Genomic DNA, 20,000 nt, shown 5'->3' with positions numbered 1-20,000 from the left:
TAACGTACAGTAGACCCCGGTATAATAGAGTACAGTAGGCCCCGGTATAATAGAGTACAGTAGGCCCCGGTATAATAGAGTACAGTAGGCCCCGGTATAATAGAGTACAGTAGGCCCCGGTATAATAGAGTACAGTAGGCCCCGGTATAATAGAGTACAGTAGGCCCCGGTATAATAGAGTACAGTAGGCCCCGGTATAATAGAGTACAGTAGGCCCCGGTATAATAGAGTACAGTAGGCCCCGGTATAATAGAGTACAGTAGGCCCCGGTATAATAGAGTACAGTAGGCCCCGGTATAATAGAGTACAGTAGGCCCCGGTATAATAGAGTACAGTAGGCCCCGGTATAATAGAGTACAGTAGGCCCCGGTATAATAGAGTACAGTAGGCCCCGGTATAATAGAGTACAGTGGGCCCCGGTATAATAGAGTACAGTGGGCCCCGGTATAATAGAGTACAGTGGGCCCCGGTATAATAGAGTACAGTGGGCCCCAGTATAATAGAGTACAGTAGGCCCCGGTATAATAGAGTACAGTGGGCCCCGGTATAATAGAGTACAGTGGGCCCCGGTATAATAGAGTACAGTGGGCCCCGGTATAATAGAGTACAGTGGGCCCCGGTATAATAGAGTACAGTAGGCCCCGGTATAATAGAGTACAGTAGGCCCCGGTATAATAGAGTACAGTGGGCCCCGGTATAATAGAGTACAGTGGGCCCCGGTATAATAGAGTACAGTGGGCCCCGGTATAATAGAGTACAGTGGGCCCCGGTATAATAGAGTACAGTAGGCCCCGGTATAATAGAGTACAGTTGTCCCCGGTATAATAGAGTACAGTAGGCCCCGGGATAACGGAGTACGGTAGGCCCCGGTATAACGGAGTGCGGTAGGCCCCGGTATAACGGAGTGCGGTAGGCCCCGGTATAACGGAGTGCGGTAGGCCCCGGTATAACGGAGTGCGGTAGGCCCCGGTATAACGGAGTGCGGTAGGCCCCGGTATTACGGTGGACTCCGGTGTAGCGGAGTAGTGCGGTGGACTCCGGTGTAGCGGAGTAGTGCGGTGGACTCCGGTGTAGCGGAGTAGTGCGGTGGACTCCGGTGTAGCGGAGTAGTGCGGTGGACTCCGGTGTAGCGGAGTAGTGCGGTGGACTCCGGTGTAGCTGGAGTAGTGCGGTGGACTCCGGTGTAGCTGGAGTAGTGCGGTGGACTCCGGTGTAGCGGAGTAGTGCGGTGGACTCCGGTGTAGCGGAGTAGTGCGGTGGATTAGTATACACAATGAGGCCTGTGTAGTTTGTATATTGATTGTGTTGAAGATAACATTTTTTCTCGGTTTGTTTAGATAACAGTTTGGACAGTTTGTTCAGATAATATTGTGAACAATAAAGTTTTTCCTCTGTTGTTGAGATGACTATATGAACAATAAAGTTTTCTTTCTGTCTCTGTCTCTCTGTGTTTAGATGATCCGGTCCCAGAGAGGTCGTACCAGTCTCAGCTGACGATCCCATTCCAACAGAGTACAGCTGACACATCCTCCTCCCCTCTCCCCCGCTCAGCCTCCACAGCTAACCTGCAGTCAGCCAGCAAACTGATCCTCAGCTCCAAGCTGGTCTGTAGCCACCGCCTGGACCTGCCTGTTGGGGTGGAGGTGACTAGGGCTACACCCTCCGCAGGTACGGATGGATATGCACACACACACACACACACACACACACACACACACACACACACACACACACACACACACACCCACCCACCCCCTCCACAGGTAGACTAATAACTTTACTTTTACATATTTGTAAAAACAGTCAAAATGTAATGTATTCCAAAGTAAAACTTTTAAAACCAACAGCACATCATAGAAAATTGAAACGCCTCCCAAGCCAGGGACTGGATCTTAACAATTTAATATGGCATTGTCCTCCATGTCTCTGTCTTCAAGTCATCTGAGTTAGTCTGATTCTTTTGTAACAGTTATTCTATACAGTCTCTCTCCCTCTCTCTCCCTCTCTCTCCAGGTCACCTGAGTTCGTCGTCCATCTACCCTGTGTGTCTGGCCCCCTACCTGATCGTCACCACCTGCTCTGACTCCCGCGTCCGGTTCTGGCGCTGCTCTGTGGAGGGGGAGAGCAGGGTCTATCACTGGGAGCCCTGGGCTCTACTCAACGAGGAGGAGGATAACAACAGTGCTGTGTGTGTCCCGGGACGTCCTGTAGCCGTGTCCTGTTCCTACACTGGACGACTGGCTGTGTCCTTCAAACAGCCCCGGCCCGGACACATCCCGGGACAGGTAGGAGAGGACTTTTACTGTACGCTCCACTCAAGTTAATGGCTCATTGGATTAGTGCATATTCTGTTTAAGTGCAGTGTAGTTCACCTGTCTGAATTCAAGCACATTGCTCTTAATTTCTGGCCCTGAGGAATGTAAAAAAATACAGTATAATCTTTATCAGTCATTTTGTTGAAGTGGTTGTGGTTCTTTGTCTAGATATGGTTTTGGATGAGAACATCTGATGACTAAAATGTACAATACTTCATTGTTCATTTTCCCTCAGACATTTTGTATTTTTGCATTTAACCTGACTGTTTAATGAAGTGTGTACCTTCCTCCTTCCCTCCCTCTCTCCAGAGCCATGGTCCAGCAGGGGACTTCTCCATGCACGTGTCCATCTTTGAGTGTGAGTCTACGGGGGGGTCTGAGTGGGTGTTGGAGCAGACCCTCCACCTGGATGACTTCACTAGGCCCTCCTCTACCCTGGACCCTGGAGTCAGTGTAGACTCCAACCTCTTTGTGTACAGCAGGTACTGGTGGGGTGTGTCTGTAAGTGTGTGCATGTCTCTAAAATGACTAACCCCCTCTCTCTCTGTAGGTCTGACCTGTACATGAGTCGCGACCACCACTCTCCCAACATCAAACACTACGTCCACCTGGACTGGCTGTCCAAAGAGGACGGGTCTCATATCCTCACGGTGGGGGTGGGATCCAATATCCTCATGTACGGTCGCATCTCGGGCGTGGTCAATGAACAGACCGCAAGCAAGGACGGGGTGGCGATCATCACCCTACCTCTAGGGGGCAGCATCAAACAGGTACACGCTCACACACACACACACCCCAAAGTCAGGATCAAACAGGTACACGCTCACACACCCCAAAGTCAAGATCAAACAGGTACACACACACACACACACACACACACACACACACACACACACACACACACACACACACACACACACACACACACACACACACCCCCAAAGTCAGCATCAAACAGGTACACGCACACACACACACACACACACACACACACACACACACACACACACACACACACACACACACACACACACACACACCCACCCCAAAGTCAGCATCAAACAAGTACACACACACACACACACACACACACACACACACACACACACACACCCCAAAGTCAGGATCAAACAGGTACACGCTCACACACACACACACACACACCCCAAAGTCAGGATCAAACAGGTACATGCTCATACACACATACACCCCAAAGTCAGGATCAAACAGGTACACGCTCACGCACACACACCCCAAAGTCAGCATCAAACAGGTACTTCCGTAACCTACACTACCCTGTATTCTTCACACATTTAGTCTACTGTGTATTGCTGGTACATCTGCTGTTTGTTAGCATGTGGTTCTGTCTGTATGTGTTGTGTATGCTGCTAAATGACATGCCTCTTTGAGGACATTCAAGTTTTCAAGTGTGCGTCCCAAATGGTTGCCTAGCTAGTCAGACTCCTTGCTTCAAGCCAAACGCCACGCCCACGGACGTTAGTTTCTTCTCCACAATGAGTCTGGATCTGAGTCCCTGCCTGACCCGTCACCGAATGGGGAGTGGTTGGTCCTGAAACCCATTGGTATTCCACCAGAGTGTGTAAAGCACTGGTTTGAAAATGTGTCATTGACTCTGATTGGTTAGCCCCTTGTGCCCATCCTCACAACAAACAACTTCAATGTTGTCAGTCTCAGACTAAAGTACTGTATGCAGTGAACGACAGAGCAGTGGAAGAATTTAGGGTGAGACGTCAGGCTACCAAAATGGCACCCTATTCCTTAATTGGTGCACTACTTTTGACCAGAGCCTAATGACTGCACTATAAAGCGTCTAGATTATAAACATTATTATTATAATAATAATCATTATTATTACCCCCCTGCATCCCTAATCTAACCTAACCTAATCTAATATGAAACAGGGTATCCGTTCACGCTGGATCCTGCTGCGCACTGTGGACCTGCTCTCCTCTGTAGACGGCACCCCCTCCCTGCCCGTGTCCCTGTCCTGGGTGAGGGACGGCATCCTGGTGGTGGGTATGGACTGTGAGATGCACGTGTACGCCCAGTGGCGCCAGGACCACAAGCCCGGCGAGGCCGAGGGGGACAGCCTCTCCTCTGAAGATAACATCGCCGGGGGGGGTTGGAGGGGGCGGGGGGCAGACGGACACCAATGCAACCACGGGGGGGATCCTCGTCGGCGTTCAAGGGGCGCGCCCGGTCCAAGAGTGTGTTTGAGGGCAACGTGGCAATCGACGAGGCTCTCCAGGCGCCGGCGGGGCTGCAGGAGGGGGGTCTGTTCGAGGCAGCCCACTCCCTGTCCCCCACCCTGCCTCAGTACCATCCAACACAGCTGCTGGAGCTCATGGACCTGGGGAAGGTCCGCCGCGCCAAGGTGGGTCTGACTGACTGGTCTGGGTGGATGGGTGTCTGGCTGGGTTTGCCTGGGTGTGTTGGTGGATGGAGGAATAGATGGCTGGTTGGCTGTCTGTTTGGGTGGATGGGTGGGGTGGATGAATCTCTGGTTGGCTGTCGGTCTGATTGGTGGGTGGGCTTGCATGGCTGGCTGGTTGGCTGCTTGCATGGCTGGCTGGCTGTTCATCCATCTGCCTGTCCACTTTTATAAATGTTTGCAACCAAGATACATTTATTGAAGTGACCAGACAACTTCTTGAGAAGTCATAGAATGTGATGATGATGACGACAACAACATGACTACTGTGATTATGATGATGGCGATGATGCCGTCGATGACTATATTAATGTCTCTGCCACGGATGAGGAAGATGAGGAAGATGGTTATTCTTCTTCTTCAGGCCATCCTGTCCCACCTGGTGAAGTGTATCGCTGGGGAGGTGGCTGTGGTGAGGGACGTGGAGGCAGGTGAGGGTGGAACCAGACGCCACCTGTCCCGGACAATCAGTGTGAGCGGCAGTACGGCTAAAGACACCATCGTGGCCGGTCGCGACGGGGGACGAGATTACACAGAAATCAACTCCATTCCCCCTCTACCCCTCTACGCTCTGCTCTCTGCTGACCTGGACACCTCCTATAAGGGAGGAGAGGAGGGGGCGAAGGGAGGGAAGGTGGCCGAGGTAGAGGGGGCGAGGAAGACAGGAGGAGATCAGTACACAGACCTGTTCCAGGTAAGAGGATTCAGGTTTGAGCTGGATGTTTCAGTGACACATAGAATCATAGTTCCTAAGTGTGTAGATGCTCAACAGATTCTTCACAGATTCTTCAATTCGATTCTGTTGGTTTATTTTCTGTTGTATAATGTTGATATTCTGTTACCTAAAGACAAGCTATGCAGTAAATGTTTGTTGGAACCATATGACCCCTCCATGTGTTAACCTCTGGGTCCAGATGTAATCTTGTTCTCTGTTATACCCAAATCAATAATCAATCAACCAGTCAATCATCTAGTCGTTGTATGGCTCCCTCCCTCAGTTGCAGGCGGTGACGACAGATGACTTTGTGAGCTTCGCTACAGAGAAAGTAGAGAAGAAGTCTAGATTCATCAACCTGTCTCAGTACGGACCCACCTACTTCGGACCAGAACACGCACAGGTAAACAACAACATTTTTTTATTTTGTGGATGGTTTAGATGTTAGTGTCTGGTTTAATTGTTTGTCAAGTAAATATATCGCTTCTGTGATTAATACAGTCATTTGTCTCTGCTAATCTGTCTCCCTCTCTCCATCCTTCCCTCCCTCTCTCCCTCCTCCCTCTCTCCCTCCTCCCTCCCTCCAGGTGTTATCTAGTCAGCTGATGCATTCCAGTCTTCCAGGTCTGACCAGGTTGGAACAGATGTTTCTGGTGGCTCTAGCTGATACTGTAGCTACCACCAGTTCAGAGGTCAGCAGCTCCACTGACAAACAGTACACAGGTCAGTCTCAGAGAGAGGGAGGGAGTCTTTACCTGACCATGGTCTATTAGGCAAAACAAATAGAAATATAATGTCATTAGTCTAGTCAGAGTTGTTCCCTGATTACGTGTTCTTAATGGTTGATATAAACACACACACTGACAGTTATCTTTGTCTTTTCACCTCCAGTATCAGTCTGGTATAGATGTTATTTAGTCTTTAAGGGGGAAGTGAGAAAGAGACCTTAGCAGGTTGTTCCTCTGTTAAGTAAGCAGAGGGAGAGAAAGAAGGAGAGGGAGAGAAAGAAGGAGAGGGGGTAGGGAGAGAGATTGAGATTGAGAAGGAGAGGGAGAGATTGAGAGGGGGTAGGGAGAGAGATTGAGAGGGGGTAGAGAGAGAGATTGAGAGGGGGTAGGGAGAGAGATTGAGAGGGGAGAGGGAGGGAGAGAGAGGGGCGGAAGAGGGAGAGAAGGTTAAAAGGTTAATGGACTATGGGGCTATGGGGCACATTGAACTACCATGCTACCATGAACAAGTAGTGCACTATATAGGAAATAGGGTAGCATTTAGGGAGGAGGACCAGGCACATAGAGTGGAAGACATTTAAAGGGCTGATTCCTAAATCAGTGTTTTCATCTCTTTGTATGGATGGGTAGAGGGGGACAGAGAGATCCCTCAACCCTCTCCATCTGGTGTGGAGTCTTAGGAGGAAGCTGCTCTCTCCCAAATGAATGGGAAAGACCGGCACCATCTGATTCCATCTGATCAGTGTGTGTGAGTTAATGTGCTACACTAACCCATGTGTTAATAATGTGTTTCTGTCTAGGTGGTGAGGCCCTGGATGAGTGTGGGTTGAGGTACCTGTTAGCCATGCGTCTACACACCTGTCTCCTCACCTCTCTACCCCCACTGTACCGCATGCAGTTGCTGCACCAAGGTATGGTACACACACACTCCTGCTTCACAATCTGTCTTTCTGAGCTGTGATGGAGAGGGTCGTAGAGAGTCTTATTGGTACATTATACTGAGACATTGATCTGGTATTGGATATGTAGGAGGACTTGCAGTGGATATGTTGTCTCTCTCTGGGCCCTGTTCCTTCCAGGTCCAGATATGTTGTCTCTCTCTGGGCCCTGTTCCTTCCAGGTCCAGATATGTTGTCTCTCTCTGGGCCCTGTTCCCTTCCAGGTCCAGATATGTTGTCTCTCTCTGGGCCCTGTTCCCTTCCAGGTCCAGATATGTTGTCTCTCTCTGGGCCCTGTTCCCTTCCAGGTCCAGATATGTTGTCTCTCTCTGGGCCCTGTTCCCTTCCAGGTCCAGATATGTTGTCTCTCTCTGGGCCCTGTTCCTCCCAGGTCCAGATATGTTGTCTCTCTATGGGCCCTGTTCCCTCCTAGGTCCAGATATGTTGTCTCTCTCTGGGCCCTGTTCCTCCCAGGTCCAGATATGTTGTCTCTCTCTGGGCCCTGTTCCTCCCAGGTCCAGACATGCTGTCTCTCTCTGGGCCCTGTTCCTCCCAGGTCCAGATATGTTGTCTCTCTCTGGGCCCTGTTCCTCCCAGGTCCAGATATGTTGTCTCTCTCTGGGCCCTGTTCCTCCCAGGTCCAGATATGTTGTCTATCTCTGGGCCCTGTTCCTCCCAGGTCCAGATATGTTGTCTCTCTCTGGGCCCTGTTCCTCCCAGGTCCAGATATGTTGTCTCTCTCTGGGCCCTGTTCCTCCCAGGTCCAGATGTGTTGTCTCTCTCTGGGCCCTGTTCCCTCCCTTTTTGTATGTTTTACTAAAACAAGCAACAGTCAACAATCAAGCACTGAAGCAAAGCAACCTTTTCTCTCCTCTCTGAACACAGTCACCTGTCTCCCTCCAGGTCTGTCTACGTGTCACTTTGCGTGGGCGTTCCACTCGGAGGCTGAGGAGGAGATGTTGAATATGATCCCGGCCATGCAGAGAGGAGACCCTCAGTGGTCTGAGCTACGGGCTGTAGGGGTGGGCTGGTGGATACGCAACATCAACACACTACGCAGGATGGTGGAGAAGGTAGGGGATGGTGGAGAAGGTAGGGGATGGTGGAGAAGGTAGGGGATGGTGGAGAAGGTAGGGGATGGTGGAGAAGGTAGGGGATGGTGGAGAAGGTAGGGGATGGTGGAGAAGGTAGGGGATGGTGGAGAAGGTAGGGGATGGTGGAGAAGGTAGGGGATGGTGTGGTGTGGCCTGAACTCCTACCATTGATTGATTGGTTGGTCTTCATGGTTTGATTGGTTGATCTGTGTGTAGGTGGGTAAAGCAGCGTTCCAGAGGAACAACGATCCTTTAGATGCAGCTCTGTTCTACCTGGCCATGAAGAAGAAGGCTGTTCTCTGGGGCCTGTTCAGGTAACACACCTGGACCTCTAGCCTGATCCCAGATCAGTTTGTGTTGTCTCACCTTTTTGTTTAGTTATTCCTCTCCTGGACTTTTCTTTAAAATCCACATTTTATGTTTATCCATGTGTCAGAACGCAATTACATGAATCATGTACGTAGGTAAATAATGTATATTATATTCTCCTCCTCTCCTCTTCCTCCTCTCCTCTAGGTCTCAGCGTGATGAGAAGATGACGGTATTCTTTAAGAATAACTTCAGTGAGGACCGCTGGCGTAAAGCAGCTCTGAAGAACGCTTTCTCTCTGCTGGGGAAACAGCGCTTTGAACAGGCTGCTGCCTTCTTCCTGCTGGCTGGCTCCCTGAAAGACGCCGTCGAGGTCCGGAAACACACGCACAGACAGACAGACAGACAGACAGACAGACAGACAGACAGACAGACAGACAGACAGACAGACAGACAGACAGACAGACAGACAGACAGACAGACAGACAGACAGACAGACAGTTTGTTCCTAGTTTAGACCTACTTCAGCTGCACCTGTATTGTCTGTTGTTGTGACATCGTCCTCGCCATGGAAACCTGGCACAGACCAATGTTTATGGAAGTCAACTAGGAGGTGTGTCAATGACTCTACAGTCATTGACTACAGCTGTGTGTGTGAATGCTCTAGTCTAAACCTGAAAGATAAGGTTGTGGGGCTGGTTAGCTACGTAAATGTTGGGGTTACTTTACCTTGGGCTGAGGGTGCAACAGCACAGTCTCAACATGCTGATAGCAGGACACTGCCTAGAGGGGGAATGGGTTCCTACTGTAAGTGTTTGGGGATAGTTTACCAGACAGTCGGTTCAAAAGGGCATCATTGAGGAGAACACTAGATCACACGTTCATCATTTTAGTCTGTCTTAGCCATGAGTCTTACTGTTTAGTCAGTTTTAGCAAACAGTCTAAACCTTGAACCTTGATTTGCCGTTGAACAGCGTTTTTAGTCCAGCAGGAGACAGACCCTGAATACATCTATGGTTGTCAGGTTTCTTAGTAAGTCTATGTTATAAACCCTGCACATGCAGAACCTGCTTGATGTGTGGACAGTGCCTGGTGTGGAACTCTATCTCCTCTACTCTAACTGTCCTCTACTCTAACTGTCCTCTACTCTAACTGTCCTCTACTCTAACTGTCCTCTACTCTAACTGTCCTCTACTCTAACTGTCCTCTACTCTGTCACTTACTTACTAGGCCTTTACAGTGGCTTGCGAAAGTATTCACCCCCCTTGGCATTTTTCCTATTTTGTTGCCTTACAACCTGGAATTAAAATAGCTTTTTTGGGGGGGTTGTATCATTTGATTTACACAACTTGCCATACACTTTGAAGATGCAAAATATTTTTTTATTGTGAAACAAACAAGAAATGACAAAAAAACTGAGAACTTGAGCGTGCATAACTATTCACCCCCTCCAAAGTCAATACTTTCTAAAGCCACCTATTGCAGCAATTACAGCTGCAAGTCTCTTGGGATATGTCTTTACTAGGCCATTCCAAGACCTTTAAATGTTTCCCCTTAAACCACTTGAGTGTTGCTTTAGCAGTATGCTTAGGGCCAATGTCCTGCTGGAAGGTGAACCTCCGTCCCAGTCTCAAATCTCTGGAATACTGAAACAGGTTTCCCTCAAGAATTTCTATGTATTTAGCGCCATCCAGCATTCCTTCAATTCTGACCAGTTTCCCAGTCCTTGCCGATGAAGAACATCCCCATAGCATGATGCTGCCACCACCATGCTTCACTGTGGGGATGATATTCTCAGGGTGATGAGAGGTGTTGGGTTTGTGCCAGACATAGCATTTTCCTTGATAGCCAAAAGGCTAAATTTTAGTCTCATCTGACCAGAGTACTTTCTTCCATATGTTTGGGGAGTCTCCCACATTCCTTTTGGCGAACACCAAACATGTTTGCTTATTTTTTTCTTTAAGCATTGGCTTTTTTCTGGCCTGGCCACTCTTCCGTAAAGCCCAGCTCTGTGGCGTGTACAGCTTAGTGGTCCTATGGACAGATACTCCAATCTCTGCTGTGGAGCTTTGCAGCTCCTTCAGGGTTATCTTTGGTCACTTTGTTGCCTCTCTGATTAATGCCGTCCTTGCCTGGTCCGTGAGTTTTGGTGGGCGGCCCTCTCTTGGCAGGTTTGTTGTGGTGCCATTTTCTTTAAAAAAAATTAATAATGGATTTAATGGTGCTCTGTGGGATGCTCAAAGTTTCTGATATTTTTTTATAACCCAACCCTGATCTGTACTTCCCCACAACTTTGTCCCTGACCTGTTTGGAGAGATCCTTGGTCTTCATGGTGCTGCTTGCTTAGTTGTGTTGCAGACTCTGGGGCCTTTCTGAACAGGTGTGTGTGTGTGTGTATGTGTATATATATATCTATATATATCTATATCTCTATATATATATCTATCTGAGATCATGTGACAGATCATGTGACACTTAGATTGCACACAGGTGGACTTTATTTAACTAATTATGTGACTTCTGAAGGTAATTGGTGGCACCAGACCTTATTTAGGGGCTTCATCGCAAAGGGGGTGAATACATATGCACGCACCACTTTTCAGTTAACATTTTTTCAAACAACTAATTTTTGTTCATTTCACTTCACCAATTTGGACTATTTTGTGTATGTCCATTACATGAAATCCAAATAAAAATCAATTTAAATCCATTTTGTAATGCAACAAAATAGGAAAAATGTCAAGGTGGTGAATACTTTTGCAAGGCACTGGATATTCCTTATGGAACACAGGCCAACTTTAACTGTCCTCTCCTCTAACTGTACTGTCCTCTTTCTCCTCTACTCTAACTGTCCTCTACTCTAACTGTGCTGTCCTCTACTCTAACTGTACTGTCCTCTTTCTCCTCTACTCTAACTGTCCTCTACTCTAACTGTGCTGTCCTCTTTCTCCTCTCCTCTAACTGTCCTCTACTCTAACTGTCCTCTACTCTAACTGTCCTCTACTCTAACTGTCCTCTACTCTAACTGTCCTCTACTCTAACTGTACTGTCCTCTACTCTAACTGGACTGCCCTCTTTCTCCTCTACTCTAACTGTCCTCTACTCTAACTGTCCTCTACTCTAACTGTCCTGTCCTCTACTCTAACTGTCCTGTCCTCTTTCTCCTCTACTCTAACTGTTCTCTACTCTAACTGTCCTCTACTCTAACTGTACTGTCCTCTTTCTCCTCTAACTGTACTGTCCTCTTTCCCCTCTACTCTAACTGTACTGTCCTCTACTCTAACTGTACTGTCTTCTTTCTCCTCTCCTTTAACTGTCCCTCTCCTGTAGGTGTGCTTGGAGAAGATGGAGGATATCCAGTTGGCCATGGTAGTAGCCAGGCTGTACGAGGCTGACTATGAGAGCAGTTCCACCTGTCAAGCCATCCTGTATGAGAAGGTTTTGGGCTGTCAGAGGGACGGGTCGGGCTACCACTGCACCAAACTACACCCGGACCCATTCCTACGCAGCATAGCCTTCTGGATCATGAAGGACTACACCAAGGCCCTGGACACGCTGCTAGAGTGCATCCCCAAAGAGGATGATGAGAACCCAGGTGAGTAGCAGAGAGGACAGGGATGTTTCAGCTGAAAGCTGATGCTATATTCTAACTGGATTGATTTGCATTGACCTCTATCTACCTCTTACTTTCTCCTCCGCCCTCCCCCCTTCTCTCCCCCTCCCTCCCCTCATCTCTCCCCCTCCCTCCCCTCATCTCTCCCCCTCCCTCCCCTCATCTCTCCCCCCTCATCTCTCCCCCCTCATCTCTCCCCCTCCCTCCCCTCATCTCTCCCCCTCCCTCCCCTCATCTCTCCCCTTCCCTCCCTCCTCTCTCCCTCCCTCTCCCTCACCTCCCCTCCTCCCTCCCTCTCCCTCCTCTCCCCCTCCCTCCCCCTCCCCCCTCTCTCACTCTCCCTCCCCTCCTCTCTCCCTCTCCCTCCCCTCCTCTCTCCCTCCTCTCTCCCTCTCCCTCCTCTCTCCCCCTCCCTCCCCTCCTCTCTCCCTCCCCTCTCTCTCTCTCCCTCCCCTCCTCTCTCTCTCTCCCTCATGTTTCCCCTCTCTAACCCCCCCAAGATGTGATGGTGAAGTCGTGTAACCCAGTGGTATTTAGTTTCTATAACTACCTGAGGACACACCCCCTGATCATCCGCCGCCACTACGCGTCCCCAGAGGGTGCTGTGACATCATCACTAGGCCTCACCTCGGAGAAGAGCAGCGTCGACGAGATCAACCTCATCGAACGCAAACTCTTCTTCACCACCGCCAACGCACACTTCAAGGTCTTTGATTTGCTTTAATCAATCATTTAATAACACAATTCAACCACACAATGCATTCAGAAGCATCAAAGATAACACAAAGTTGACAACTTAAAAAACTATATTGTATTATAGCTGTACAGTCGTGGCCAAAAGTTTTGAGAATGACACAAATATTAATTTTCACAAAGTCTGCTGCCTCAGTTTGTATGATGACAATTTGTATATACTCCAGAATGTTATGAAGAGTGATCAGATGAATTGCAATTAATTGCAAAGTCCCTCTTTGCCATGCAAATGAACTGAATCACCAAAAAACATTTCCGCTGCATTTCTGCAGAAGGCTTCAGGGCGCCCAAGAAAGTCCAGCAAGCGCCAGGACCGTCTCCTAAAGTTGATTCAGCTGCGGGATCGGGGCACCACCAGTACAGAGCTTGCTCAGGAATGGCAGCAGGCAGGTGTGAGTGCATCTGCACGCACAGTGAGGCAAAGACTTTTGGAGGATGGCCTGGTGTCAAGAAGGGCAGCAAAGAAGCCACTTCTCTCCAGGAAAAACATCAGGGACAGACTGATATTCTGCAAAAGGTACAGGGATTGGACTGCTGAGGACTGAGGTACAGTCATTTTCTCTGATGAATACTCTTTCCGATTGTTTGGGGCATCCGGAAAAAAGATTGTTCGGAGAAGACAAGGTGAGCGCTACCATCAGTCCTGTGTCATGCCAACAGTAAAGCATCCTGAGACCATTCATGTGGGGTTGCTTCTCAGCCAAGGGAGTGGGCTCACTCACAATTTTGCCTAAGAACACAGCCATGAATAAAGAATGGTACCAACACATCCTCCGAGAGTAACTTCTCCCAACCATCCAGGAACAGTTTGGTGATGAACAATGCCTTTTCCAGCATGATGGAGCACCTTGCCATAAGGCAAAAGTGATAACTAAGTGGCTCGGAGAACAAAACGTCAATATTTTGGGTCCATGGCCAGGAAACTCCCCAGACCTCAATCCCATTGAGAACTTGGTCAATCATCAAGAGGCGGGTGGACAAACAAAAACCCACAAACTCCAAGCATTGATTATGCAAGAATGGGCTGCCATCAGTCAGGATGTGGCCCAGAAGTTAATTGACAGCATGCCAGGGCAGATTGCAGAGGTCATGAAAAAGAAGGGTCAACACTGCAAATATTGACTCTTTGCATCAACTTCATGTAATTGTCAATAAAATCCTTTGACACTTATGAAATGCTTGTAATTATACTTCAGTATTCCATAGTAACATCTGACAAAAATATCTAAAGACACTGAAGCAGCAAACTTTGTGGAAATTAATATTTTAATAAAATTATATTAATAATAATATTCTCAACTTTTGACCACGACTGTAGTATAGTACTTATTATAAGGTGTAATGTGGCACGGCATTAAAAACGGTAGTCATTGTATACTAACAGTATTTTAAGGTTAGTATCATTTTTTATCTCACCTTTTATAAATAAAGGATACATTAATTAATCTAAAAGTAATGTTACTAATAAGGAGATATATTGGGGGTAAGGTCCTGCTATAGACTAGTGTCCTGTCCAGGGGGTGTACTGTACATCCAGCTGCCTCACCATACAGAAACAGGAGATAGACTAGTGTCCTGTCCAGGGGGTGTACTGTACATCCAGCTGCCTCACCATACAGAAACAGGAGATAGACTAGTGTCCTGTCCAGGGGGTGTACTGTACATCCAGCTGCCTCACCATACAGAAACAGGAGGCTCCTGCCATGTGAGCTGTTTCGGCCCTGCACAAGCCAAGGCTACTTACTAATGTTACTAATAGTGTTATTCTGTTCTCTAATAAAGGTGGGCTGTCCAGTGCTTGCCCTGGAGGTGCTCTCTAAGATCCCCAAGGTGACCAAGAAGTCAGTCTCCTCGTCCCCCCTAAGTAAAGGCTCTTCCATGGCCAACGTCAGCTCTAGCCTGCCCCTGGAGAATGGGAACCAAGGGGCCCTGGACTGGGCCTCTCCTGCCCCAGTTAAGGCCAATCCTGCCTGGGGTACAGAGGAGAGCTCAGCCACACTGGACTGGAGTCAGCCTCTGGTCAAATTGGAGGACGATGGACTCCAGCTGGACTGGGGAGATGATAAGAACGATGATGAAGATGATGATGATGATGGTGGTCTGACAATGAAGAAGACTGATGTGGAGACCAAAGCTGACGAGGGGTCTGGGGGGGTGAGACCACCTGGGCTGCAGAGAGAGGACTCTCAGGTAGGGCTGGCGACATCATCAATATAACCACTAGTCAGTATATCCACTAGTCAGTATAACCACTAGTCAGTATAACCACTAGTCAGTATAATTGACTTTTGAGATTACTTTAAAAGAAAACCAAGTTGATACATAAGCTTTGTGAAAGTGGAAAAAGTAGTGTTGTGTTTTCCTTGTCTGTTAATAACGTATCATCCAAAAAGATCATTTCATTTTTTTAACACGATAAAGAATTTTCTTGTTTATTGAAAATATCTAATGTATCAGTTTAATTAAAAATGTGATTTTTTTTTTCTGTAAGAATATTATATAGGTATGATACTGTTAATATAGAGTTATTATGCCAGTAGTTAAGTGCTAGACATTTCCAGAACCATCTCTGCTCTCAGGGTGAGTCTGAGGTGGACGTGATCGCAGAGCAGCTGAAGTTCCGAGCGTGTCTGAAGATTCTGATGACAGAGCTCAGGACGCTAGCTACAGGCTATGAGGTGGATGGAGGGAAGCTGCGCTTTCAGCTCTACAGCTGGTTAGAGAAGGAGATAGGAGCCATGCACCGCATCTGTAACTACAAGGTACACACACACACACACTTCATCTGCCACTACAAGGTACACACACTTCATCTGCCACTACAAGGTACACACACACACACTTCATCTGTCACTACAAGGTACACACACACACACACACACACACTCCATCTGCCACTACAAGGTACACACACACACACACACACACACACACACACACACACACTGCATCTGCAACAACAAGGTACACACACTTCATCTGCCACTACAAGGTACACACACACACACTTCATCTGCCACTACAAGGTACACACACACGCACTTCATCTGCCACTACAAGGTACACACACACGCACTTCATCTGCCACTACAAGGTACACACACACACACTTCATCTGCCACTACAAGGTACACACACACACACTTCATCTGCCACTACAAGGTACACACACACACACACACTTCATCTGCCACTACAAGGTACACACACACACACACTTCATCTGCCACTACAAGGTACACACACACACACTTCATCTGCCACTACAAGGTACACACACACACACACTGCATCTGCCACTACAAGGTACACACACACACACACACACACACACTCCATCTGCCACTACAAGGTACACACACACACACACACACACACACACACACACACACACACACACACACTGCATCTGCCACTACAAGGTACACACACACTGCATCTGCAACAACAACGTACACACACACACACTTCATCTGCCACTACAAGGTACACACACACACACACTTCATCTGCCACTACAAGGTACACACACACACACACTTCATCTGTCACTACAAGGTACACACACACACACGTCATCTGCCACTACAAGGTACACACACACACACACTTCATCTGCCACTACAAGGTAACACACACACACACACACACACACACACACACACTTCATCTGCCACTACAAGGTACACACACACACACGTCATCTGCCACTACAAGGTACACACACACACACACTTCATCTGCCACTACAAGGTACACACACACACACTTCATCTGCCACTACAAGGTACACACACACACACTTCATCTGCCACTACAAGGTACACACACACACACTTCATCTGCCACTACAAGGTACACACACACACACTTCATCTGCCACTACAAGGTACACACACACACACTTCATCTGCCACTACAAGGTACACACACACACACACACTTCATCTGCCACTACAAGGTACACACACACACACTTCATCTGCCACTACAAGGTACACACACACTTCATCTGCCACTACAAGGTACACACACACTTCATCTGCCACTACAAGGTACACACACACTTCATCTGCCACTACAAGGTACACACACACTTCATCTGCCACTACAAGGTACACACACACACACACACTTCATCTGCCACTACAAGGTACACACACACACACTTCATCTGCCACTACAAGGTACACACACACACACACTTCATCTGTCACTACAAGGTACACACACACACACTTCATCTGCCACTACAAGGTACACACACACACACACTTCATCTGCCACTACAAGGTACACACACACACACTTCATCTGCCACTACAAGGTACACACACACACACTTCATCTGCCACTACAAGGTACACACACACACACTTCATCTGCCACTACAAGGTACACACACACACACACTTCATCTGCCACTACAAGGTACACACACACACACACTTCATCTGCCACTACAAGGTACACACACACACACACACTTCATCTGCCACTACAAGGTACACACACACACACTTCATCTGCCACTACAAGGTACACACACACACACACACTTCATCTGCCACTACAAGGTACACACACACACACTTCATCTGCCACTACAAGGTACACACACACACACTTCATCTGCCACTACAAGGTACACACACACACACTTCATCTGCCACTACAAGGTACACACACACACACTTCATCTGCCACTACAAGGTACACACACACACACACACTTCATCTGCCACTACAAGGTACACACACACACACACTTCATCTGCCACTACAAGGTACACACACACACACTTCATCTGCCACTACAAGGTACACACACACACACTTCATCTGCCACTACAAGGTACACACACACACACACTTCATCTGCCACTACAAGGTACACACACACACACACACTTCATCTGCCACTACAAGGTACACACACACACACACTTCATCTGCCACTACAAGGTACACACACACACACTTCATCTGCCACTACAAGGTACACACACACACACTTCATCTGCCACTACAAGGTACACACACACCCACTTCATCTGCCACTACAAGGTACACACACACACACTTCATCTGCCACTACAAGGTACACACACACACACTTCATCTGCCACTACAAGGTACACACACACACACTTCATCTGCCACTACAAGGTACACACACACACACTTCATCTGCCACTACAAGGTACACACACACACACTTCATCTGCCACTACAAGGTACACACACACACACTTCATCTGCCACTACAAGGTACACACACACACACTTCATCTGCCACTACAAGGTACACACACACACACACTTCATCTGTCACTACAAGGTACACACACACACACGTCATCTGCCACTACAAGGTACACACACACACACACTTCATCTGCCACTACAAGGTACACACACACACACACACACACACACACACACACACACACACTTCATCTGCCACTACAAGGTACACACACACACACGTCATCTGCCACTACAAGGTACACACACACACACACTTCATCTGCCACTACAAGGTACACACACACACACTTCATCTGCCAATTCAAGGTACACACACACACACTTCATCTGCCACTACAAGGTACACACACACACACTTCATCTGCCACTACAAGGTACACACACACACACTTCATCTGCCACTACAAGGTACACACACACACACTTCATCTGCCACTACAAGGTACACACACACACACACACTTCATCTGCCACTACAAGGTACACACACACACACTTCATCTGCCACTACAAGGTACACACACACTTCATCTGCCACTACAAGGTCACACACACACACTTCATCTGCCACTACAAGGTACACACACACACTTCATCTGCCACTACAAGGTACACACACACACTTCATCTGCCACTACAAGGTACACACACACACACACTTCATCTGCCACTACAAGGTACACACACACACACTTCATCTGCCACTACAAGGTACACACACACACACACTTCATCTGTCACTACAAGGTACACACACACACACTTCATCTGCCACTACAAGGTACACACACACACACACTTCATCTGCCACTACAAGGTACACACACACACACTTCATCTGCCACTACAAGGTACACACACACACACTTCATCTGCCACTACAAGGTACACACACACACACTTCATCTGCCACTACAAGGTACACACACACACACACTTCATCTGCCACTACAAGGTACACACACACACACACTTCATCTGCCACTACAAGGTAACACACACACACACACTTCATCTGCCACTACAAGGTACACACACACACACTTCATCTGCCACTACAAGGTACACACACACACACACTTCATCTGCCACTACAAGGTACACACACACACACTTCATCTGCCACTACAAGGTACACACACACACACTTCATCTGCCACTACAAGGTCACACACACACACACTGCATCTGCCACTACAAGGTACACACACACACACTTCATCTGCCACTACAAGGTACACACACACACACACACTTCATCTGCCACTACAAGGTACACACACACACACACTTCATCTGCCACTACAAGGTACACACACACACACTTCATCTGCCACTACAAGGTACACACACACACACTTCATCTGCCACTACAAGGTACACACACACACACACTTCATCTGCCACTACAAGGTACACACACACACACACACTTCATCTGCCACTACAAGGTACACACACACACACACTTCATCTGCCACTACAAGGTACACACACACACACTTCATCTGCCACTACAAGGTACACACACACACACTTCATCTGCCACTACAAGGTACACACACACCCACTTCATCTGCCACTACAAGGTACACACACACACACTTCATCTGCCACTACAAGGTCACACACACACACACTTCATCTGCCACTACAAGGTACACACACACACACTTCATCTGCCACTACAAGGTACACACACACACACTTCATCTGCCACTACAAGGTACACACACACACACACTTCATCTGCCACTACAAGGTACACACACACACACTTCATCTGCCACTACAAGGTACACACACACACAC

At 48.1% G+C, this 20,000-nt stretch overlaps 1 protein-coding gene across 1 annotated transcript in view; it reads left to right on the top strand.

Annotated features, from left to right (window-relative positions):
• LOC106562546 (dmX-like protein 2) overlaps positions 1–20,000 on the top strand; it is a 103,284-nt gene that overhangs the window by 33,983 nt on the left and 49,301 nt on the right. Inside the window, 17 exon segments of the mRNA XM_045689389.1 lie at positions 1,456–1,668; positions 2,014–2,285; positions 2,625–2,797; positions 2,866–3,085; positions 4,238–4,461; positions 4,509–4,710; positions 5,132–5,461; positions 5,766–5,885; positions 6,070–6,205; positions 7,011–7,121; positions 8,052–8,221; positions 8,459–8,556; positions 8,759–8,924; positions 11,882–12,146; positions 12,665–12,870; positions 14,700–15,107; positions 15,497–15,679. Of these exon segments, the coding sequence (XP_045545345.1) occupies positions 1,456–1,668; positions 2,014–2,285; positions 2,625–2,797; positions 2,866–3,085; positions 4,238–4,461; positions 4,509–4,710; positions 5,132–5,461; positions 5,766–5,885; positions 6,070–6,205; positions 7,011–7,121; positions 8,052–8,221; positions 8,459–8,556; positions 8,759–8,924; positions 11,882–12,146; positions 12,665–12,870; positions 14,700–15,107; positions 15,497–15,679 (3,497 nt within the window).

Source organism: Salmo salar, chromosome ssa11 (assembly GCF_905237065.1).
Source record: "Salmo salar chromosome ssa11, Ssal_v3.1, whole genome shotgun sequence".
Lineage (NCBI taxonomy): Eukaryota > Metazoa > Chordata > Actinopteri > Salmoniformes > Salmonidae > Salmo > Salmo salar.
This window is presented reverse-complemented; position numbering and strand designations above follow the sequence as displayed.